Source organism: Panthera pardus, unplaced genomic scaffold (genome assembly GCF_024362965.1).
Source record: "Panthera pardus isolate Hobbes unplaced genomic scaffold, ASM2436296v1 HiC_scaffold_8, whole genome shotgun sequence".
In the NCBI taxonomy this organism is placed as follows: Eukaryota; Metazoa; Chordata; class Mammalia; order Carnivora; family Felidae; genus Panthera; species Panthera pardus.
The window spans coordinates 77,137,061-77,161,491 of NW_026527013.1; the positions used below are offsets into that span (position 1 = coordinate 77,137,061).

Consider the following 24,431-nt stretch of genomic DNA (forward strand, 5'->3'; position numbering starts at 1 on the left):
CGAGCTGTCGTCGTTTCCATTTTGTTTTGCATTTCGTTAAAGAGCTTTTCAGCTCCTCGTGACTGTTCCTTAGTCCCTTGATCTCTGTAGCAAGAGATTCTCTGCTGTCCTGTATACTGTTTTCAAGCCCAGCAATTAATTTTATGACTATTATTCTAAATTCACTTTCTGTTATATTATTTAAATCCTTTTTGATCAGTTCATTAGCTGTTATTTCCTGGAGATTCTTCTGAGGGGAATTCTTCCGTTTGGTCATTTTGGATAGTCCCTGGAGTGGTGAGGACCTGCAGGGCACTTCCCCTGTGCTGTGGTGTATTACTGGAGTTGGTGGGCGGGGCCGCAGTCCGACCTGATGTCTGCCCCCAGCCCACTGCTGGGGCCACAGTCAGACTAGTGTGTGCCTTCTCTTCCCCTCTCCTAGGGGCGGGATTCCCTGTGGTTTGGCGTGGCCCGTCTGGGCTACTTGCACACTGCCAGGCTTGTGGTGCTGGGGATCTGGCGTATTAGCTGGCGTGGGTAGGCAAGGTGCACGGGGGCAGGAGGGGCCGGCTTAGCTCGCTTCTTCTTAGGTGATCCACTTCAGGAGGGGCCCTGTGGCAGCGAGGGAGTCAGATCCGCTGCCGGAGGTTTGGCTCCGCAGGAGCACAGAGTTGGGTGTTTGCGTGGAGCGAGCAAGTTCCCTGGCAGGAACCGGTTCCCTTTGGGATTTTGGCTGGGGGATGGGCGAGGGAGATGGCGCTGGCGAGCGCCTTTGTTCCCTACCAAGCTGAGCTCTGTCTTCCGGGGGGCTCAGCAGCTCTCCCTCCCTTTGTCCTCCAGCCTTCCCGCTTTCTGAGCAGAGCTGCTAACTTATGACCTCCCAGACGCTAAGTCGCGCTTGCTGTCGGAACACAGTCCGTCCAGCCCCTCCGCTTTTGCCAGCCAGACTCGGGGGCTCTGCTTGGCCGGCAAGCTGCCCGTCCGCCCCGGCTCCCTCCCGCCAGTCCGTGGAGCGCGCACCGCCTCGCCACCCTTCCTACCCTTTTCCGTGGGCCTCTCGTGTGCGCTTGGCTCCGGAGACTCCGTTCTGCTAATCCTCTGGCGGTTTTCTGGGTTATTTAGGCAGGTGTAGGTGGAATCTAAGTGATCAGCAGGATGCGCGGTGAGCCCAGCGTCCTCCTACGCCGCCATCTTCCCTCTCTCCTATCTGCCTAAACTAGTTTAAAGTAGCAATACCATTTCTTTAGTCTTTGAATATATTTGATACGGGGATTCCAAGATACTGGATGTTGTGCCTTGCACTCATGGGTCTTAATACTATTTTGACAAATTTGTTCTTGTTTCTGTGATATAAAAAAGCATCATGCTTTCCAGAAAATCTCATCTATGTGTCTTCTAGAAGAAGGGGCTTATTTCTAGATAAGGATTTGTGGGACATTGAGGAAGCGAACAAAGAGGGGAGCCCAAAGGTTGAAATAAGTGCTATTTTACAGTGAGAAATTTAGTTTATTCAGCCTTGAGTAAGTTATGTCCAGATATTTAGATATTTATCCATTTAAAAATAAGTAAGGATTTAGTGATAATAACTATTTAAATAGATGGATTCCCTGATAGTCGTCATGTTTAATGAAGGTTGCTCAGCATTTGGAATTCTAATGTGTTTGAGCCTAATAACTTATACAGTTTAGTCAAAGGATAGTGACACACTCTGTGGTTTGGTTCCTGACTTCAAGTCAGAGTAGCTTAAATAAGTATGATGTGGTAGGCACAGATTTAATGGGCTTCCAAAGACGTTCACTTCCTAGTCCCTGGAACCTATGAATGTATTACTTTACATGGCAAAGGGACTTTGCAAATGTGATTAAGGTTATGGACCTTGAGATTGGAAGATTATTCTGGATTATCCAGGTGGGTCCATTCTAAATACATGAGTTCTTTTTTTTTTTATTTTTTATTTATTTATTTTTTTTAACGTTTTTTTTTTATTTTTATTTTTTTGGGGACAGAGAGAGACAGAGCATGAACGGGGGAGGGGCAGAGAGAGAGGGAGACACAGAATCGGAAACAGGCTCCAGGCTCCGAGCCATCAGCCCAGAGCCTGACGCGGGGCTCGAACTCACGGACTGCGAGATCGTGACCTGGCTGAAGTCGGACGCTTAACCGACTGCGCCACCCAGGCGCCCCAATACATGAGTTCTTAAAAGTAGAACAGGAAGGCCTAAGAGTGGTCAGAGTAATGCAGTAATGGCAGAAGAGGCAGCAGAGATTTGAAGTATGCAAGTACTTAACCAGAGTCGATGGCTTTGAAAATAAAGGAAGGGGGCCATGTGCCAAGACATGGAAATGTCTTCTAGAAGCTGGGAACTGTCCTTAGTTGACAGTCAACAAGGAAGTGAGGACGACCTCATTCCTACAACCAGAAGGAACTAAATTCTGCCAACAACTTGAATGAGCAAAGAAACACATTCTCCCCTAGAGCCTCAAGAAAGGGATGCAGCTATGCCAACAACTTGATTTTATTAGCCCACTGGGACCCACTTTGGATTTCTTTTTTGTTTGTTTGTTTTCTTCTAATATTTATTTTGGGAGAGAGAGAAAGAGAGTAAGTGTGCAAGTGGGGGGAGAGGGAGAGAGAGAGGGAGAGAGAATCTCAAGCAGTCTTCATGTTAGTCAGCACAGAGCCTAGCGTGGGTCTTGATCCCATGAACCATGAGATCATGACCTGAGCTGAAGTCAAGCGTCAGATGCTTGGGGTGCCTGGGTGGCTCAGTTGGTTAAGCGTCTGACTTCATCTCAGGTCATGATTTTGTGGTTTGTGGGTTCGAGCCCCACATTGGGCTCTCCACTGTCATTGCAGAGCCCACTTTGGATCCTCTGTCTCCCTTTCTCTCTCTGCCTCTTCCACACACACTCTCTCTCTTGAAAGTAAACATTAAAAAAAAAAAAAAAAAGTCAGATGCTTAACCAACTGAGCCACCCAGGTGTCCTCCACTTTGGATTTCTAACCTCCAGAACTGTAAGATAATAAATTAGTAGTTTTCAAGCCTCTAAGTTTGTGGTAATTGTTATGCAGCAAATAAGAAATTAATACATATAGCATCTGTACCAAATCAATTATCTGAAAGGAAAGTTGTTCTGTAGGAAAGAGAATGACTGATCTTTAAAAGTCTGCTCTAGGAAGACATTAGAGTCAAAACAAAGTAAAATATGCCCCCACTCACTCACCCACCCACCCGTAGTGTTTTAATGAATCATGTCTTTCCTCATGGAAGAAGAAAGTGCCAGACTTATATGATTTTTTTTATTGGTAGGGAACAGAAAACTTTCTTATATGCAGGTACACAATGTTAACTGATGGTTTTAAAGTAGGCAGCTGCAGTGGGATCCTGCTTGTAAAATATGCCGCCTACTCTCCTGATATCATGGCTAGTGATACATTTTGTCCCCCTGTTGCTCTTAAAAAACAAGTAATGGCCTCAAGTCCTATTAAAGATTCTTACAGTCAGATAATTTGGGAATTAAAGAAAACTTTTTATTCTAACTATATTTATATATTTAGCTCTATGCTGGTGCATATGTTTTAAACCCTACTTTGTGCTTATCTTTCTTATCTTTAAGACTGTTTTAGAGTTATGCAGATTGATAAAGTTCATTCTTGGTCTTTGGGACATACATAGGTTGTTTTTCCCAGATCTGATTACAGATGTGTGGTGGAGTCTGGTTATGAGTCATGGGTAACCCATCATCTTAATTTCTAACAGATGTAAGAATAATAGGATCTCAATGCATGAGCAGAGTGTTTTCTATAAAGTGTCCTATTACGGTTAGTGGTTCCAAATCATGTTTATTTTAAACTATGTTCTGAGGAGTCCTAGGTATTTGGATGTAGGGATTGTCGAGTTTCTTGACTGATCCCTTAATTTAACTTTATTGAGAGTAATCTGCTTTTATCTTATTTATAAATTTGGGTTTGGTAAAATAATTTGTTTGAAAAAGTTAAATTGCTAAAAGAAGTTTGAAAATTGAAGTCATGCTATTTCTTGGGAGATGTATTAGATCATTGATTGAGTGATCTACAGAATCCAAATCTTTGCTTGGCAGAGACTTGAGGAAGAGTTATATCTTGGGACGGAGTGGAGAGCATAAATGGTTTAAACACATACCTACAGTTTCAAGAGTAATAAAATGGTGTTTTATTTGGATGTGCTGTATGATAACCTGCATCTTCCAGCTTGATCCAGTTACTTTTTGGGGATGGATGGCTATTTACGATGATGATCTCTTCCTTGGAAGATAGAGGAGAGAAGTAACCTCTCTGGGTTTTCTCCAGCTGTGATACTTGCTTGACAGAGGGTTAAGGATCGAGAGAATGTATTTTGCTTGTTTCTTTTGTTTTTAATGTTTGTTTATTTATTTTGAGAGACAGAGAGAGAGAGAGAGAGAGAGAGAGAGAATATCCCAAGTAGGCTCTGTGCTGTCAGCGCAGGGTTCAATCTCACTGATCTGTGATATCATGACCTGAGCCTAAATCAAGAGTCAGACGCTTAATTGACTGAGTCGCCCAGGCGTCCCTTGTTGCTTTCTTTAACAGGTTTGCGGATACTTAAGAATAGTCACCTAATAGAGACTTTCCACCTACAACTAAATAATGCAGTTGATATTTTAGAGTGCGCTAATTGTTCAGCAAAAATAAAAACTAAAAGGATTAGTTTAGAAGATTTCTACTGAGGGTAAATGACTTATGAATAAATCTTGTTAAATGGGTACACAGAGGCTACGTAATGTAATGTAATAACCAGAATAACAAAATATTCATCAAGTTTTCCTTCATCAAAGTAATACTCACTTTACTAACACTTGAGAGATTTTAAAACCTCATAAAATTATACCATAAAATATCTTAACTGTTCCTGCTATAAAATTAAAAGAACTTAGGCTTTGAAACCATCTAGACATTGGTTTAAATCCCATTTCTATCTGTCATGATAACTGTGTGAATTTCAACAAGTGAACTTCACTGTTAGGTTTCAAAGGACTGTAGGGTAGATTTAATGAGTCAGAGTTTTTAGATTGCCTTTCACCTTGCTTAGCATATAATAGATCCCCCAAATATTGCTTTCTTCTTATTTTTCTTTCTTTAGAAATGGAAGTAAAGAGCAAATTTGCATGGTATTTTAAAGGTCACGTTGGGTATACATCTTCATTTGTGGTTGTGTTATGTTGTAACATACAAAAATACTTTTTTTTTTCAAAAATCACATCATACAATGTACATTTATTGTGCATTTTTTTCTGATAACAAGATATTTAAATATTACTGTAAAGGTTTTCAATTTAGAGATGAGTACTGGAGGAGAATAAAAAACATTTAAGAATGGGTGCCTGGGTAGCTCAGTAGGTTGAGCATCTGACTCTTGATTTTGGTTCAGGTCATGATCCCAGGGTTGTGGGACTGAGCCCTGCCTTGGGCTCCATGCTGAGCACAGAGTCTGCTTAAGATTCTCTCTACCCCCCACCCCCCCCACCTCTCTCCTTCCCTCTGCCCTCTCCTCTGTGCTCATTCTGTCTCTCTCTCTCTCTCAAATTAAAAAAAAAATGAATTGGGCATATTGCATTTTCTGCTGACATTTTTCAAGGCTGTGTGTTTGTATAACTTTGTGGGATATCTCTAATTCTACATTTAACAATACTGAGTGGTTACTACTACTATTTGGATTTTAGTTATTTTCTTTAAAATTTTTTTTAAATTTTATTTTAAGTTATTTTAATTCTAGCTAGTTAACATACAGTATTATATTAGTTTCAGGTATATAATACAGTAACTCAACACTTCCATACAATACCCAGTGCTCATCACACGTGCACTCCTTAATCCCCATCTCCTATTTTACCCATCACCCCCACGTCTCCTCTGGGTTTTAGTTATTTTCTTTTAAATACTATGTTGTATTGTAAGTCTCCGTGAAGAGTATCTGGTATCTGATGGAAGATATTCTGTGATCAGGGGTTGAAAATTAACAGAATTGTGTTTTAGGAAGTGGAAAATGGAAATTGTGAGAGCTTGAGGTAGAGAGACCAGGTCAAAGGCTGACATGGTGGTCTGAGTATTGAGGGCTTACACTATGATGATTGAAAAGTGTAAGTATGTGTATATTTAGATGCCATCACACACTGTCAAATCTAGAAAGATTTTCACTGAGCTTTGGGTTTAAATTAAAATTTTTTTTGCCTGATAAAACATGATTATAGCCTTTTTTTCCAGCTTTATCTCTCCCTGCTTACATATTCATAGTCTGTGCGCCAGCCAAATTGAATTGTTCCCTGGTCTGGAGACTCTGTTTTCTTGTTTCTCTGTAATTGCTCATGCTTGCATCTCTGCCTGATATACTGTTGTTGCCCAGAGGCTGTCAAAGTTCATTTCAATTGCTGTTTCCTTTCTGTAGTTTTTCCAGGTACAGTAGTCTCCCCCTCCCTTTTCTGTAGGGGGATACATTCCAAGACCCCCAGTGGATGCCCGACACCACAGATAGTACTGAACCCTATATGCACCGTGCCTTTTCCTATACATACATACCTATGATAAAGTTTAATTTATAAATTAGGCACGGTAAGAGGTTAACAACAATAATTTGAAAAGGGAACAGTTGTAACAACATATGGTAATAAAAATCATGTGAATGTGGTCTCTCTCAAAATACTTTGTTGTCCTGTACCCAGTCTTCTTCCTGTGATGATGAGAGATGATAAAAATGCCTATGTGGTGAGGTGAACGACATGGGCATTGTGATGTGGTGTTAGGCTACTACTGGCCTTCTGGCAGTAGGGGAAAATGAGGATCATCTGCTTCTGGACTACAGTTGACTGTAGCGACTGAAAACATGGAAAGCAAAACTACAGATAAGGGGGTATTACTCTACATGTGCTCCCTTTCCTTTGCGCCCCATTGCTCTTTGTACTCTTAATTGTACTTAAATTTTGCTTGTGATATTGATGTTGACAAACTTGTCTTATCGCCACCACTTTTGTAAGTTTATACAACCCAAACCTTTTATGAAATGTTCAAATTTGGGCAGATGAGGGTTAAGTGCTATTATAATGGGCCATTTAAAAGTGCTTTAATGATTTTTTTAATGCTTCCGAGATAACAGACTTGCTTATGATAGTAATTAGGATTTTATAGTTCTTGCTGCTTGGCAATTTCGTTCAGGCACTTTGTGAATCTGCTTGCTAGATCCTGTGACATATGTTACCAAGTTTTTAGAAACATTTATGTAAGTGGAGAAGTTAGTTGGATTTCATATGAATAGTATTGATAGAAGAATACTGTATTTAAAAGTAGAAGCTACTCATACCTTATTTTTTGTATTTAATAATAGTGACGAAATATTTATATGATGTCTTTTATCATGTAGCTGAAAACTCAGCTCTTGTGGCTTTTATTATATCTGTTCTTACTTACTGTACCTTTGAATCATGGATAGGAAGAAGATGTTTTAATGAGGATGAGATATTTCAGGCAAAGTAGGTTTATCTTCAGTTGATGAAAATTCAGTTCTTTAACTTATCTTTTCAGAATTTGTCAACAGCCACCTCTGTGCAAGAGTGGAGTGTTGTCATGTTGGTCTTTCCCTCAGCCCAGATGGTTATTCATGTTTATGTCTTTGCACTTAACCTTTTTTCTGCCAGTTATTTTTTTTCTAGAAATTTGATGAAAGAATATTTCAAGACAGTTTTCTGAAGGCTAATTAGTCTATCCATTTCTCTTGATTAGAGAATGTCTGAAAGTTGGGGATTAGGGGGAGGAGAGGAGACCTTTTTTGGTTTTTAAGAACATCTGTCTTATTTTCATTTGGAAGTGCCACCTCTTTCTTCCAGCCAGTCTGCTTGACCCCTTAGATGTGTGCGAAGTGCTTGATATTCACTGCTTGAATTTTCTAGAATCCATCCTTAGATTAAGCCAGAATTATATTACTGCATTATATTATTGTTTCCTATATAGTTCTTTTTACAGAATTTCCTTGTAGTTTGATGCCTTTATTGTACTATGAGGAAAATTATAATCAGCCTTATTAGACTTCTTCCATTTTCCATAAGATCATTGTGGCCATTATTGTGCATTGAAGGACATCAATGACTGTATGAGACTTTGGTTGTCTTTTTTTTTTTTTTATGAGTTTTTTTTTTTTTTTTAAGTTTTATTTATTTTTGAGAGAGAGAGGGAGACACTGAGTGAGCGCGGGAGGGGCAGAGAAAAATCCCAAAGCAAGCTCTGCACTGTTAGGACAGAGCCCGATGTGGAGCTCGAAGTCAGGAACAGTGAAATTGTGACTTGAGCCGAAACCAAGAGTTGGAGGTTTAACCGGCCGAGACCCCCAGGCACCCCACTTCAGTTGTCTTTAAAGTTGTAAAGGGGTGCCTGGCTGGCTCAGTTGGAGGAGCGTGTGACTCTTGATCTCAACGTGGTGGATTCGAGCCCCACGTTGGGTGTAGAGGTTACTAAAAAATAGATAACCTTAAAAAAAAGTTGTGAAAACATTGTTTAAACATTATGTACTTTCTGAGAAGATCCACGAAAGGCAATGCAATTTGGTCTCAATATTAGGAATACTTATCACTTCCACTGAACAGTAAGAGGATTTTTATTTAACTGATGCTAAGAGTCATGTAATCAATCCCTTTTCTCTCTTTATACGATCTTAGAGAAAATATAGGGACAGTTCTTGACTCATCTCTTGCAAGAATGCAGGACTAAATGATAAGCATTTTGCATTGTATGTTTCATACCAGAGCTAATTTAATTTTTTTCCATTCTTTTAATCTATATTGCTCTGGTTTTATTATTTTTTCATTTAATTGTGTCTAAAATTGTATGTTTTTAAAAGTTGTCTTACAGTCTTCCTCAAATAAGGCAGGATGTAAGGTAGCATTTACCAATTTTGCTTTCCTACCTTCTTAGTAGATTTTTAGTTTTGGGTTATATACTTTTTTGAGGATCTTAATGAATTTGTAGCTCTTTGCTCCAATGAAAAAACACACATTCTTGTACCCATGAATATACCTGTGAATTTCATATATTCATTAATTTTCTAAACTGCAGTCATTGTTTATCTGGAATGTGTTATTTGGCAAATGTTTTTCTGTAAGGTGGCTATATCTGATCACCTGTACTGTTGTCTTTATATATTTAAATTGTATTCATAGCAGTCCATTTTCATTAACAATAACATGTTATGATTAGTTCTGTGAGTCAGTGAAAATGCTGAAAGGAAGAGTGATAACAGAAGATAATATCAATGTTGTTTGAAAGAATTCTTAGTGAAAAGGTTAATAAGAAATGTTCCTAGGGTTGAGTTTCTTGCAATACCATTTTGAAGTATTTATTATCAATGTCACTTAACTGTTATAAAACAGAATAGGAAATTAAAGTTGTCATAAATTATCAAACAGTAGCTGAATGTTCCCTAAATTGTGTTGATGGCACAAAGGAAATTATAATAACAAAGGAAAATGTTTGACTGAAACCATCTAACTTGAGTGACATCTGTTCAAAAGATGCACCAAATACAGTTTTTAGTATTTTCACTGCAATTATTTTAAAAGTAATTTAAATTTTTAATTAATTAATTAACTTATTGCCATTTTTTAAAAAGTAGGCTTCATGCCCAATATGGGGCTTGAACTCATGACCTTTTGGTCAGGGGTTTCATGCTTTATCAACTGAGCCAGCCACGTGCCCCTTAAAAGTAATTCTTAATCCCATATGTATAGTGTTACATTTTAATAGAAGTTTTATTTTGAAATGAGAAAAATATGCAAGTATAGTATTTGCCTTTAGGTCAAAATAAGGTAACGTTATAACAGACAGTAGCTGTGTAGTTTTATACTTAACTGGGTATTTTGTATGAATGAAGTAAAAGTAAGTAGCACTTTATAGTGTCCTGTTTCATATTTGGTACCATTTTATCTTCTGAGTGGATGATTTTTAAAGGCAATGTTTTCCCTAGATAAGTTTTTTAAGGAAGTAAAACATAAGGAAGATAGCCTTGCCTCCAACCCTGTCTTACCTCCTACAAGCAGTGTGGAGGAGAGCAGGCCACCTACTTCTCTGAGCATGTTTTCTTATCCCTAGCAAAAGTGTCAGCAGGACTTCCCTCATTGTATTGGTGTGAGGATTTATAAGAGGAGAATCTAAAGAATTAACACAGCAGCTCATTTATTTAACACATTAAGCATTCAGTAAGTTTGGTTATGATTATGATTATTACTGAAAGGTTTCTCACAGGGAAAACTGAACACTGAGGACTGGGATAGTGTGTGGACTTCTGGAGGGAGAATAAATTTCAGTCCTATTTCGGTTTTCAGTGCTATAGGTCAGCAAGCCTTGTAACAATATACCTAGTATACGCCAAACATTGTGCTAGACACTTTTCTAAGCCATTGATATTCATATTTCCATAATTAATTTGCTCCTAACATGAAAATAGTATAGGGGTGATTAACAACTAAATACAGTAAAAAGGAAATGCCTGGGGAAGAGGGGACCAGTTAAGTCATCAGGTCATCAATTCTCGAAGGGCCAGCTAACTGAATGAATGTAGGATTGTGGACAGCCGTGCTCATTCACTTAAGCAACAGCATTTACTGGGTGCCAACAGTGCACTTTCTTGACCATGCTGCACAAATAAACCCTCATCTCTCACTCCCTTACCATGTTTGACTTTCCCTTAGCACTTACCATCATCTGTAAGTTCACTGAAAGCCCAGCTCCATCGGTTCTTATCCCTACAGCTAGTACATAGTAAATGCTCAATAAATACTTCTGGAATGAGTGACTGAATGAATGAACGAATCAATCAATCAATAAAATTTTATTTCTTAGGAAGTGAATGTCCTGCTAGATTATAATATATAGAATTCAAATAAAATTTTATTAAATGAAGTAAGCTTAACATTTTTTACTTCAGGAAGGCATTATGGTCTGAGTTCTGAGCTGCTTCTATATTTTCATTGATCAGTTACTTGACTATCTGTCACTTTGATACATAGTCCATCTTCAAGTGTTTAAAGTAGTCATTCTTAAGTTTTAGCACACAAATCACCTGAGAGTACCTATTAAAATTTACAGTGAGAACTGCAACCACAGATATTCTGATTCATAAAGTCTAAGGTGGAGCCCAGAAATCGGAATTTCAAACAAACACCGTAAAAGATTCTGATATAGGTGGGATACATTTTGAAAAATACTCTCCTAAACAAGATACATGGGGTCAGAAATTTAAAAATTGTTCATTTCAGTTTCACTAATATTTACTGATCAGTTAGTATGTATCAGGCACTTATTGGGGAAGTATTATTAAAGGTTACAGTAGTTTATAGACCATTATTATATCATGTATCCACATGTATCATGTGGATTAAAGACAGCTTTTTTTAAAATAATTTTTTTAATGTTTATTTTTGAGGGAAAGAGTGCACACGTGTGAGTGGGGAAGGGAGAGAGAGAGAGGGAGAGAGAGGATCCCAAGTAGGCTCTGGGCTGATAGCAGAGAGCCCGATGTGGGGCTCGAACTCACGAACCACGAGATCATGACCTGAGCCAAAGTTGGACATTTAACTGACTGAGCCACCCAGGTGTCCCAAGACAGTTTTATACAGTTAGGTAGCTACAGTTTGCTAGCATTTTGTTGCTTGTAAGAAGTGATAGTTGGAAAAAATGTAATAGCAAAAGAATGACTCCAGAATTGGGAAAACGGTTAAAGTGTACACTACGTAAATTTGATTTGTTACATTTTAACCTGTTTTAAGATATTAACAATATTGGGGTGAAACATATATCATTAGTTCTTCTTTACGCAATCAATATACAATATGTGCAATATACAGCATATGACAATGGGATTGTATGTAATACTAATGGCTCCTGTATATATAAATCTTATGTATTTCTTACTCTTACAGTCTGTGTCTAATGTGGACAAGACTCTCATTTGTTAGCATTAACATTTTAAAAATTTTATGTTAAATTAAAAAATGTTCGTTTTGCATCTATTACTAGTATTGTATGTCCATAGTTGTCTGAGTGGAAAGCAATTATCTGTAATCTTAACAATAAGCTTAACAAGGTTCCCTTGTCCCTTTTACTTTCCACCGTGAAAAATTGCTGGATGTGCTTTGGTAGTCTACCTTGCTTAATGCCTCTCAGAAATATATGACATACTGCTTTCATGTAAGCAGGGCGAGGAAAATGACCTCAATTCCAGATACACTCTGCTCTCCTCCTTTATCTTACCTGATGCTTCAGGGTTTGATAGTGGTAGGAGTTGATATTGGTGGCAGTGACAGGAATGACAGCACTTTTTACCACCTGCTGGTGGAAGTACAAAGCTGTCATGCTTGAAAGCCAAGGATACAGCTTATAGAGGTCTGTTTAAAAAAAAAAGTGTGAATAGAAGGGTAGGGATACTTAGGATTATTGCCACACATTATTTTATCATGAGCAGGGGGAGAAATAATTGTGTTTTAAGTTTGCTCAGCTCTTTTTCTCCTGCAAAAAGTGAATATTCTTTAATAAGAGGTGATAGCTTTTAAATTAAGATGAACCCAGTTTTCCATTTATTTCTCCATCTTAGTACCACTCTTTTCCAAACACTTGTGAGTTGTAATGTCCTGATATTCTACTTTTTCTCATGCAATATGTTGTTATGTTACTAATCTGTCTAGTCTGTTAACTAGGGTTTCTTTTTTAAAAAAAAATTCCTTTCATTGTTCTGAATGCCTTTTACAAAAGGTCAGTCTTCAAATTAGTTTTCTTCTGTGAACTCTAACACACAATTGTGTATTCACATTTCACTTCTCGAAGAGCTGAGCATCTCCGAGTATTTTAGATCTTTTTCCTGCCTTGTCTAGGTTTAATTATCTCCTTCCCCCCCCCCCCCACCTTTTATATGGTCTGAGCTCCATTTTCCCCTAACATTTATTATTAGTCATCTCACGCTCAGCTTTCTTGAGTTCACTGCTGTCCCATAGGAGGCTTATGGGAGTACGTACAAGGACACTTTCCTGAGATGTAAAGAAAATAAGTTCCAGGAGTTTTCTTTAGTTTTTTTTTTTTTTATTTCTCCTCTTACTTAGTGAAAAGGGAGAAAAAATACATTATTTTATGTTTTTTTCTTGCTTCTTCTCTCCATTTAGAAAACGTGTCTTAAAATTTGACAGGTTACCTTTCCTTCCTTTTTCAAGATAATCTTGAAAAATGTAGCTTGAAATTATTATAGAAGAGGGTTTATGTATTTGATACTTGTCATTGTCACATTTTAGAAATACTGCTAAATGTTTTTTTAATTAAAAAAATTATTTTTGTGCAGCCATTAACAAAGAATGAAGGAGACATGTATATAATGACTTTGATAGATATTCATAATTAGGAATAAAAGAGCAAAGGATGATTTTTATATTTTCTACTTTATGTACCTTGGCATCATCCCATTGTTTATAACTTTATAATTAAAAAGTTACTGAAGAAGAAAATATGCATTCATTGGAAAAATGAATAAACCAATATGCAAAATATGAAGTGGATATTTTAAAACATTAGTTAGAAATTTTTATTTTGAATAGTTATAACCAGAACTTTTTAAAAAAGCCTTTATTTATTTATTTATTTGAGAGAGCACATGTGCACATGTGGGCGGGGGAGGGGCAGAGGGGCAGAGGGGCAGAGAGACTCTCAAGCAGTCTCCACGCCTGGCATAGAGCCCAGTGCAGGGCTTGATCCCACAAACGTGAGATTATGACGTGAGCCAAAATCAAGAGTCGGGTGCTTAACCTATTGAGCCACCTAGGAGCCCCATAACTAGAACATTCTTGAATGTTACTTATTTTACTTAATTGAATTTTTTTGTCCTGCCAGAAATGTTTTTGTTTTTTTCCTCATTATCCATGTACTTTATGCATAACATAATTTAAAAGTTCTTAGATCATTGAGGAGAGTCTAGTTTCTTATGGTCCTTTTTTGGCCTTCATTTTTAATTCTTTAGTTTCTTATGCCAGTTGTTTTATTAACCAGTGACATACCATACCCTGTTGATTCTGTGAAATGTGAAATTGCCTGTCACATCTGTGTGCTCCTTTCTTTCCACAGCCACTGCCAGCACTTTTTGCCAGGCCTTTTGTTACCTGCCCCTGCGATGGCTGTGGCTTCCCATCTTCTGTGTCTTTTCCAGCCAACAGTTTGTTTTCTTAGCTTCCTATTTTGTGTCTTACCAATCAACCATATCTACATATTGCTGATTGATTGATTGATTAATTGATTGATTTGTAGCCCATTTATCATTGTATTATTCCCCTGCTCAGGTATCTCTGCTGGCATTTAAAGCCCTCTTTCCGGCTTTTGGCTCCAGTTTAACTTATCAGATTAACTTCTCACTACTGTATTACTTTTCTTGTAAAGAGAACAATTTAGTCTTTCCAGATATGCTTCAATAGCTTTCCTCAACAGTGCTTTTACTTGTATTGTTCTTAAATCCCACACATTTCCTTTCTTGTTAAGTCTGTTAAGAACTTTACTTTTTTCTAAATAACATTTACTGCATTCTGCCTTTTTGTAGGTATTGCCAGACTTTTAACTACCTTGATTCTATATTAAACTTCCAGGGTAATAGCTTTATTTTATATGAGTATGTGTATCCTAATGCCCTCTACATTGTAAGGATCCAAGTTTAATTGAATTACAAATTTACAAAGCTTACTTAAATGTATCATCAAAATGTAATGAAACTCAACATTTTATTGACTTTGGAAAATAGTTTTCAAATTACTGTGTTGAATAAAGCCTGAAAAACACCTTTTTTTCTTATCTTTTAGGTTTTCACTTTTCAGTCTAACCTTAGGTAAATGAGGAGTTTGGTTCTTAATGCCCAGGGAACTTAGATTTTGCTATCATTTCACGGCAGGGGGTGGGGTGGGGAGGGCTTCAGAAATAGACCACGTACCTAAAATTTGACTTGCCATGGTGAAAAGTACAGAAATACTATGAATGGCATTTTTTAAAAAACATAATAGTAAATTCTTACATTCTCACAATAGGTTTGAACATCTTTTGGGACTAATGCTAGAATAATAACCTCCTGAAACTAGCAAGCAAAAGAGTTCCATATCTTACTGAGCTCATAGTTGGTTAGTTTTTAAAAGAATAGTTTTTATTTAGATAGTTTTGAAGAATTAACCCAGTTAACTATATATAAGTTGATGCCAGTGTCTGTGATTTTTGGCATATGGGTTGAAAAATATTTTATGAAGGGTCCCATGTTGAGTTCACTGTTACCTCTATTGCTTTGGCATTTACAATTTTCATTCTAACATGAAAAATTGGCATTAATGCTTTTTTCCATAAAATTATTAGAAATGCAGTGAAAAACATACACATTTTGATGAGGTCCATCATGAGAAAAATAAAAGTATTTTACCTTTTCATAGAACAAACACCTAATGAAAAAAATTGTCTAAGCTTCTCATTTTCTCATTTAAGCTAAGGTCAGTAGTTGTAAGCGTATTTGCGACTTGTTTTCAAAAGCTAAACCTTTAACATAAATATTATTTTGGTTTACATACTACATACTATTTAACATTAGAAAGCTTTTAGAAGATGTTTGGTAAGTCTGAATTTTCTTTGTTGTAAATCAGTGGATGTACTTTCGTATACCTGAAAGTTCATTACAGGAGGATAAAAAATGCTTGTTAATTGTCTGCTCTAGTGTCAAGTGTAGAAATAATAACAGTTTAGAAGGCAACATTATAATATTTGCCATTTATTACTTATTTTGTTAGGTTTCTTATTACAGACAACAAGAGGGCATGAAAGCAGTTTAGACAAATATATTTAAAAATATCTTTAACCGCGTTCTTTGGCATGCTTATAGACTTGAAGATTAAAAATATTTAAAACACAAAGGGTTTCTCTTAATATGAAAACTCTAAAAATAGTCTAATTTTTATTAAGATTATAAAATTGAAAACAATTATAATTTATGCTTGGAAGTTTAAGTATAAAATTAGTTTAAAAATTTTTAATGGCTATATTAGGAGATATTCTGTGTCAAATACGTTTACTGAATGAAAAATTTTTTAATATCTTAACAATGAAGAATTTCTCTAGGGTCCCCAAAATGTCTTACTTTCTTATGGTACATTTTGTTAAATTGAAGCATTTCTTTAATTTCATAAAAGTAGAAAACAAGGCAGAAGGACACTGTACCTTTGCCATGATTTGACACGTTAACATTATTATCAGAAAGAAATCGCTTATTAAATTTCCCATGTAACCTCATTGAATTCAAGCTATTGCATGGTGCTCACTTCCCAAGGGTTAAAGTATTCCATAAACTTCATTGGATCAATCTCAATCTCATTTAATTACATAAAAGTTATATATTATTGAATTGTTTGATGTAAAATTTTATTTAAAAATGAAGTCCTGCTTGATTTAATGGATACAGTGGTAAAAGAAATAGAATAAAAAACTGTCCAGTTAATTACTTATAAGGTAGCAACTACTATATTAGCCTATTTTTAAATAATTTATTGCTATTTTCCTGATACAGCCAGTGATGATTAGCACTCATTGACAGATTATTGGATTATAACAGTTGGAAGATATTTATTTGATATGAGATTCCCAAACCTGTTTTAGTAATTTTATATTTTCCAGCATGAATTGAAGAGGGCAGAATAAAGATTAAAGTTAAATTAAGTGGTGTAGAGTAAAAAATTGACAAGGTTTATTGTCGCTTTAATGATTTTAAGGGTGGAAATAGAACTATTGTATTTTGAAACATTTGGAAGCTACTATATATAGTATAGGAACTAGTATAGGAACATTGTGTAAATCATATTACTCTAAAGTTGCCATGTATCTACAGTTAGAAATAGTTGGCTTTGTGAATCTTCTCTACAATGATACAAAGTTTTTTTTCCCCGTTTATTCAGATTTTAATAGTTCTGTTTACTGTTGTATGAATCCAGACCATTTGGCTTAGACTCCAGCAAAGTGAGGAAGAAAGAGGCTGGTGCTTTAGTTTTCTTCCTTCCCTTTATTGTCCCTTTATTTGTATGTTATAGGCATAGTGCCCTTGATCTTAGAAAATAAGTTTCTCTATCTCAGAGTGTATGTACAGGATTGTTTCTTAGTTGTCAGATTTTAAAATCCTGATAAATCCTACAATTTCCTGCATTCAAAAAGCAAGAAAAAGGATGAAGTTTCACATACAGTTCATTATTTTTGATTCATCAAATATTACACCAGGTAGACTATACCAGAAAACTTAATAGAGTGATACAGAAAATCCTGAATTATTTTGATTGCTTGGAGCCCATAATTTTTGTTCTTATGTTAAAGTGCTATTTCACTTGTCATCATATAAATCTATCTATAGTTTGTGGCTTAGAAACAAATACACTTTATAAAAGAAAAGAAAAGCAAAGATACCTGTGTCAGTTACGTTTTAAAGTTATACACTGTTTTAAGGCTATGTATTTATTATTTAGAAAATATGACTTACATGAATATCTTCTGATGGACATAATATTGACAAAATATACACATGATATTACTTTAACAAACTGCCATGCAACAAATACATTGTAATGAAGAAATTGAATATATATGACCTAATCTAATCTTGACATTTACATTGAAAATTTACAACATAACCAATACTTAAAATGTTTTTTTCTTATATTTGGCAGTAATTTCATTTTTTTACAATTTAAATTTAAAATTTCTGAATGTGGGCTTAGTGAAACTTAGATGTTTCCCTAGTCTGTGACAACCTGAGGTACTAAACATTTTTCTCTTATTTCACTATCTTCAAAGGTAAGTTTTTTGTTTCTCTTAGGATCTATCCAAGAATTGTGTATTACAGCATTGTTAGGCATAGGATCAGCTTCCACTATGGAAACAACTCTCTTTTTCATTTTACTTTTCAAGACCTTTTGAAATTTTTGTCTAGTGAATGCATATAATAATGGGTGAAATATAGTTGTTCCATAAGCCATGACTAGAAAACATAACCTTAATTTTACTAAAAGGTCACTTGGGCCTAAACATAAAATGGTGGTATTTAAGACAGAAATTGGTGTCCAGCAGAGAAGAAATGTAGAAATAATCAATAAAGACATCCTGAAGACTCTTTTTTGCCTTTCTCGTCGTTCGCGGTGTCGTTTCACAGCTCGCCGGAGGGCAATTATTACAGAGACCGAAGTTCTTACACCAAAGACTATGTTTCTCCCACCACTGCTTTGTGACATGTCTGTAGTCTCATGTTGCGTGGTTAGAGAAATTGTCTTTTTCTTTCTTGCTTTCTTCTTCTGCCCTGTTGAAAATCTTGTGCCTATTCGAATGTTAAGAGCCTGAAGGATTTTGGTGTATGTGATTAACATCACTATGACAGTGAAAAAGAATATTGGGATCTGTACTAGCAGGTGATAATACATTCCCAGTTCAGTGTAGTATTCATTTGTACTGACACACAAAAGTGTCTTGTTTTCCCACGTATTTCCACTTTGAAGACTGAAAAAATTTACCTCAATAAAGGGAATCAGGAAAGAGAAAAATGAAAAAATCCAAATGGATATCATCAGCATTGCAGCTCTGCCCATTGTCAGAATCCGGTTTGCAGGTTTTACAGAGATGTCATACCTGTCCAGAGTGATAGCAAAAACGTTGATTGCTGTTGAGACACTTGCAAAAGATACGCAGGCCTCATGGAAACAGCAGATGAGAGCAGTGTTACTCTCCAGTGAAAGCAGAAGGATGACTATAGTTAGAGGGATACATCCCACACAAATGATGACATCAAGTACATGAAGATTCATTGTAATAATGTTACTGACCGAGTTGATTAAGTTGGATTTCATGCAGTAAAGGACCAACACGGTGAGGTTGCTGCCAAGTCCCAACACAATTTCTAACATAAGAAATCCGGTGAGAGACACTTGAAAGCTTAATGGATAGGAAAGTGGTTGGTACATATTGGTGTTGACGTCATCAGTGTCATCTCGCACTGTAATGTTAGATTCAGACTGCATGTTGATTTCCAGAACGGGAGAAAAACACATTCTTTTGGAGCAGTTGGTGTTTTCCCTAGAAAGTGAAATAGAATAAACTCTTTGATATTTGGCAATTTAAATGACGTATAAAGCATGTGTTCCTTGTTAAAAAAAAATCTTTTTATTGTGTACTTGGTTTAACTTTAAACTTTCTAAACTGTTAACGGCAAAGGTAGAGTTAGGAGACATTAAGGTTGCATTGTTTCGATGTAATAGGAAGTTGGCTTCTCCCTTTGAAGATGACTGTGTGGGGAATACTCCTATATTGTTCAGAATTTCTTAATATTCTAAAAAGATAGTCCTCATTTGGGTTTTTCAAGCTTATTGAGATACAGTATATTTTTGTACAATAAAGCTACCCACTATGCAAAACTAATTTTAGCCCGGTGTTTTAAGATTTCATCTTAAAATGTTGTGAGTAGGTGGGTAATAAACGCTATTTTAATATGTTCTGGCATAATTAGTGTAGGTGTAATTATTCTCATGAGGTTTCAAATGAACAGGACGAGTGTTCATTTAAAATGATTAATGGCACAGAGCACTAGTTGTTTAAAACCATTTTGTCCATGTTCTTGGTTGAAATTCATATTCATGAGTCAACAGTGTGCTTGGGGATATTTGGGGTTATTTCCCACAGAAGCAGGCAAATGATAAATATTACATATTTTGTAGTGAAAATGCTCACCAAACTTTATAATGGACAAACTTAATGTTATACAAATTGGATGAAAAAGGACATTATGTTAAAATATAACACCACAAAACTTGGTAAAAGAGCTGTAAATCACTCCAGTGAATGATTTATTTTGTGACCACACCCTCTCATGTTGTGGAAGGAGGAATTGAAATTTAATATCTTAATAAGAAATAACCATTTTTGGAGTGGTTTAAAAGAATATATCTCTTGATTTTATTTGTTCAAACAGGATTTTTAAAGTAAAATATGAAATTTTAGGGAAAAGGGAGTATCTGAAGCCCATTTTCTGAGGAATCTTTTAAAGTTACACATCCCTGTGAAACCTTTTGTATAAATCACCCAGTGTGTATAATCTTGAGGAAAATTAGAAAAACAACTCTTTTGCTAATTCATTTAAATCTGTATTTTAATGTATAGAGGTTTAGAGTAATTTATAAAAATAATATCTGATTTTCTGGGCTAATAGGTCAGGAGTGAGTATATTCAGTTAAAATATAAAATCAACCAACTATATTTCACATTTCAAGTACAGCATTTTGACTACAAAATCAAAATTGAACATAAATTATAAAGGCTATATTATAATTTTCCACATTCATGTTAACCTTTCACGTGATGTAACCTCTGACAAGTTTTAGAATACAGTTTTATTCATATTATTTTAGGGGTGATGTTTCAGAATCACGAATGATAACATTATTAATTACTCTTGAACTTGGTATGAAGTATTACTTAGAGGCATATACTCCAGTAAGTGAAAGTCTTAGCTAGCACTGAAATCCTATAAAAATGGAGACTTCTAAGTGTGCCAAATTTTTGGAACTGACAGATGAAACATCTTTGTCACCTCAGTGACATTTAGAATTAGATAAAGCAGACATGCCAAGTTAGACGGTAATTAGCTATGGTGCATCTCCTCTAGAGCAAGGTTGTTGTCTTTGGTAAACGGTAAACAGCGTGGTGCATGCATCTTCTGACCTACCTGTTTGCTGTGGCCGTATGGGCCCTTTGGCTCACCACGGCAGGTTTTCACAAAGTGATACATGATGTCATTGACAGATTTTGACATGAATTTTTACCTGACAACAGTGAAGTAGCTGTGTTTTATTTCATGTCTTGTAGAAATTCTTTCATTTTCTCTCCAATACTTCAAACTGCATGAATTGTGACATTTAGTTGGCTGATGGATTTCTAAAGACCAGTGCAAACATTTGTATTTGTTTTGCCTTAGAAAGTCACGACCAAGAGAAACTTCCTCAAATGGTAGGAATTATATTTCCCTTTGAGGGAATATGTGATAGTGTCTCTTTATTTTCCAGAATATGTGAAAACAAAAAAGGAAACATACGGTTTCTAGCTTCTAAAATGTATTTAGACATCCTTTTGTTATAAATGTAAATCTGTTTCTATAGCAGTCCTCATTATTTTGAAATGATTTCTTGATCACATAACTTGCTTTATATTCTAAATCCAGTCCATGTTCTTTTGATAAAAACCATCTGCTATTTAATTTGATTTGCTTTCATTAGAAGAGGATACATAGTCATAAAACTTAGATGGGAAAATCCTTTAGTAGTAATATCAGCTGCTGTGAATATCTGAATATTTAGTGCAGAAAAGACTTGGATAAAGCTTCATTTAGCTTGCTGCTAATGTGTGGCATTCTCTTTTTGGCAATCCGTGTCTCATTGTTTCTTCAGGAATCAGCTCCACAATCCTGGTATGTTAAAGTATAAACTCCCCCTTTAAGAAAGCTCACCATTTTGTTTTTAGGCTTTTGCAGTCAAATTGTTTTTCTTTTTATGTCTATTTTATAGAGCTTCTTCTTAGGATGATTACTGTCGATGTCTTGTATCCCGGCAGTAATGTGGACCTGTCTTTTCTGGTTTTAACTCCTTACTGTCTTAAATGCATATGTTAGAAGAATATCCTGCAGTTTATGGTTCAGTCGGCTAGGGAGGTGCTTGATCAGATGCATTCTTCATATTGTCACTTGTAAATACTGAATTAGCTGCCGTGGGCCCTTGTGAAAAAGAAAAAAAGTGGTTAAGAAATAAGGTTCCTAATAATTTCCAATTAACTCAAAGTTACTTTAGTTTTGTTTACTTTAGCACTGTACCCAGTATTTGTTATCAAAGTAAGCAAACTGTATTATTAGAGCCACAACTCATAAATAAATTTAAGGGTTTCTTTAAACGAAATTTTTTCTTTTCCTAACAGAGATTGCAAATACTACGTTATTTGGTAACAGAGGTAACATTATAAATACAACCATGAAAGAAAAGCTGCATTTTTAAAACTAATTTCTGCCCTCATTTTAGAAGCTAACCTGTGTTTTAGGAGATTATGAGCAATTAGCATACACTAAATATACTGTCATTCTCTCATGTCTTTACAATAAATTCAACACTATTTCCTACTGGAAAACATTATAGCTTGTTTAATTATTAGCACCTGGTTTGAATTTTAACTGATTAAAACAGATTCCATGATAAGATAGTAGACATTTCCACTGATGAATTGTTCATGTAGTTGTAATGTAAAAGGTAATGCAAAATGTAACTGCAAATCAAATAATTTTCAATGAACATGCTCAATAATCTTAACCTAAAACTGAATAATAAGTAATAGCTAAGTAGTAAACCTGGTTCTTTTAAGAAATAGAAGCATTTTTGAACACTTGGCAAAAACTGTACCGATGACATTAAGAATATTTTAGTAGGTCTGAAGTGACTTAAAAGCTGATGTCTTCATAGTGAATCAACAAAGAATATTTTTGGTATTTAACATTGCATCCTAAAAAAATTACATTTAAAATGTTATGTCCTAAAAGAAAAAGATCTAGAAAAGACATGTTTAGCAATAAATAGAATTAAGCAAATAAACTCTTAAAATTTAGGTTGACAATTTTCAAAGTAATTTTACCCCACTATGCCAGTTCAAAAGCAGCCGTATACTGTAATAAGGGAACACATCTTACCTCCGCTAAAGGTTTGATAAATTCCTGATGGAGTTGAAGCGTTTCCAGTTTTGATTGATTCATTTTGTTCACTTGTTAGCAGAGGACTTGGGGAAGAGGGTCATAAACATCTCTTCAGAAAAGCCCTTAATGAAAATATGTGTCTGTACTGTGCCATTGTCTCAGCAGTCCTGCTAATGTATGGAACGTGGAGTGCTGCCTAGAGGCTGCTGCAGTCTCTCACTCTTCCTACTGTGGAATCAATAAGCATCTGAAAAACGTAATGAAGTAATTGAACATACTGAAGGCTTCTTGTCTCCAGAGACAACATTTGGATTCAGTCTTTTAAAAAGGAATGGCACTGCTTTTCAGAGGAAAGCCTGTTCGGGGCAGCTTTTGCAGAGTGACAGCCTACCTTGTCGCCTCTCTCCACTGCAGAGAGATGCAGTGCATTCACTAATTTTGATTGGTCAGTTGTATTGGGCTTAAACTGTGCTTCATATGGATAGCAGGGATTTCTCTCCCCCTCTCCCCCCCCCCCCCCATTTTATATAAGGATGCTTTTTTAAAAGGCTATATTTATAAGTGGTTGTATGCTGATCTTAAATAGACTATGAGTAAATTAGTCTTTTAAAAATGTGTATTCTATTCTGGTTTGTTGTTCACTTATGCCAAACATTAAAAAAAATGCAGGGAGGTGGAGAGGGGAGAGAAAGTGGTTTTAGGGTATATTCTTTTTGAAGCCTAAATGATTGCTCTGGAGAATATTTGAGTCGTATATATGTTTTTGGTTGAGATTCTTTGTTCTACAAATAGAAAGCCACTGCATCTTTACTGTGAACCACATTGAATTTCAACTAGTTTGTTTGTATTCAAGTCCATCTTCTCTGTATTTCAAATTGTTGTGAACATCTCAAGGTGTTAAATAAACATTGTTACGACTGCAGTATTCATTCAGGTATTCATTCACTCATTCATTCATTCAAAATATTAACGAGATTAGTCCAAGGTGGTTCTACTTTAAATTATTTTTTAAAAATTCTACTGATATTATCATAGTCTCATTGTATAAAGACTTAGTGATGTGAGGTTCTTTTCAGATTACTACTCAGTCTTTACCATCGGTAATCCTTTTATTTAGTAGATACATACTAATCATTCGCTGCAATATTTTAGTTCAACTGGCTATTTCTGTTTTTAACCTGGGCACTTTTAATGGATTGCTATTCCTTAAATATTACATGTAGCCATATGCTAGTGTTACTGGGTAAACATTTCAGTAAAGGAAAAAGGAAGTTAGTTTGTCTTCCTAACTTGTCTTCCTTGTCTTATGTCTTCATAAGTTGAAAAATTAAATTATTTTAAAATGGATATGTTGTCAAAAGAACAAAAACATTGGTGTAAGTAATTAACTTAAAATATTACTTTAAAATTAGATTTCTCTTATTTTTGGTTACCTATTCTCAGTATTGAGAAAAATGTTTGTTTTTTTTTTAGATTTGAATATATAAAGTGAGTGGATTCTATATCTGTCGACAAAATAGAAGACCTTGCAAATGACTAAATTATTAGGATATTGATAATCACTTATTTCCATTATTTTAGGAATATTAGTTATGTTCATTTTTTAAAATGTATGCCAAATTTCTAATTTGTAACTGGAATTATTCCCTTGTTTAAAAAGCATTATAC

At 35.6% G+C, this 24,431-nt stretch overlaps 2 protein-coding genes across 6 annotated transcripts in view; one reads left to right on the forward strand and one right to left on the reverse strand.

Annotated features, from left to right (window-relative positions):
- COG5 (component of oligomeric golgi complex 5) overlaps nucleotides 1–24,431 on the forward strand; it is a 334,355-nt gene that overhangs the window by 64,811 nt on the left and 245,113 nt on the right. The window lies entirely within an intron of this gene.
- Nucleotides 17,471–23,177, reverse strand: GPR22 (G protein-coupled receptor 22). Of its 3 annotated transcripts, none has more exons than XM_019451186.2 (3): nucleotides 22,761–23,177; nucleotides 21,540–21,803; nucleotides 17,471–19,117 (listed from the first exon to the last, which is right to left on the reverse strand). In XM_019451186.2, the coding sequence occupies exon 3, from the start codon at nucleotides 19,090–19,092 to the stop codon at nucleotides 17,791–17,793; it is 1,302 nt and encodes a 433-aa protein (XP_019306731.1). In that variant the 5' UTR covers nucleotides 19,093–19,117; nucleotides 21,540–21,803; nucleotides 22,761–23,177; the 3' UTR covers nucleotides 17,471–17,790. The 3 variants fall into 3 exon arrangements, with proteins under 3 accessions (XP_019306731.1, XP_019306730.1, XP_019306729.1); XM_019451185.2 differs by having other exon boundaries at nucleotides 20,860–21,803; XM_019451184.2 differs by having other exon boundaries at nucleotides 20,763–21,803.

Excerpts from the sequence above, each read along its gene's own strand:
- GPR22 (XM_019451186.2), bottom strand. The coding sequence starts at position 19,092 with ATGTGTTTTTCTCCCGTTCTGGAAATCAACATGCAGTCTGAATCTAAC.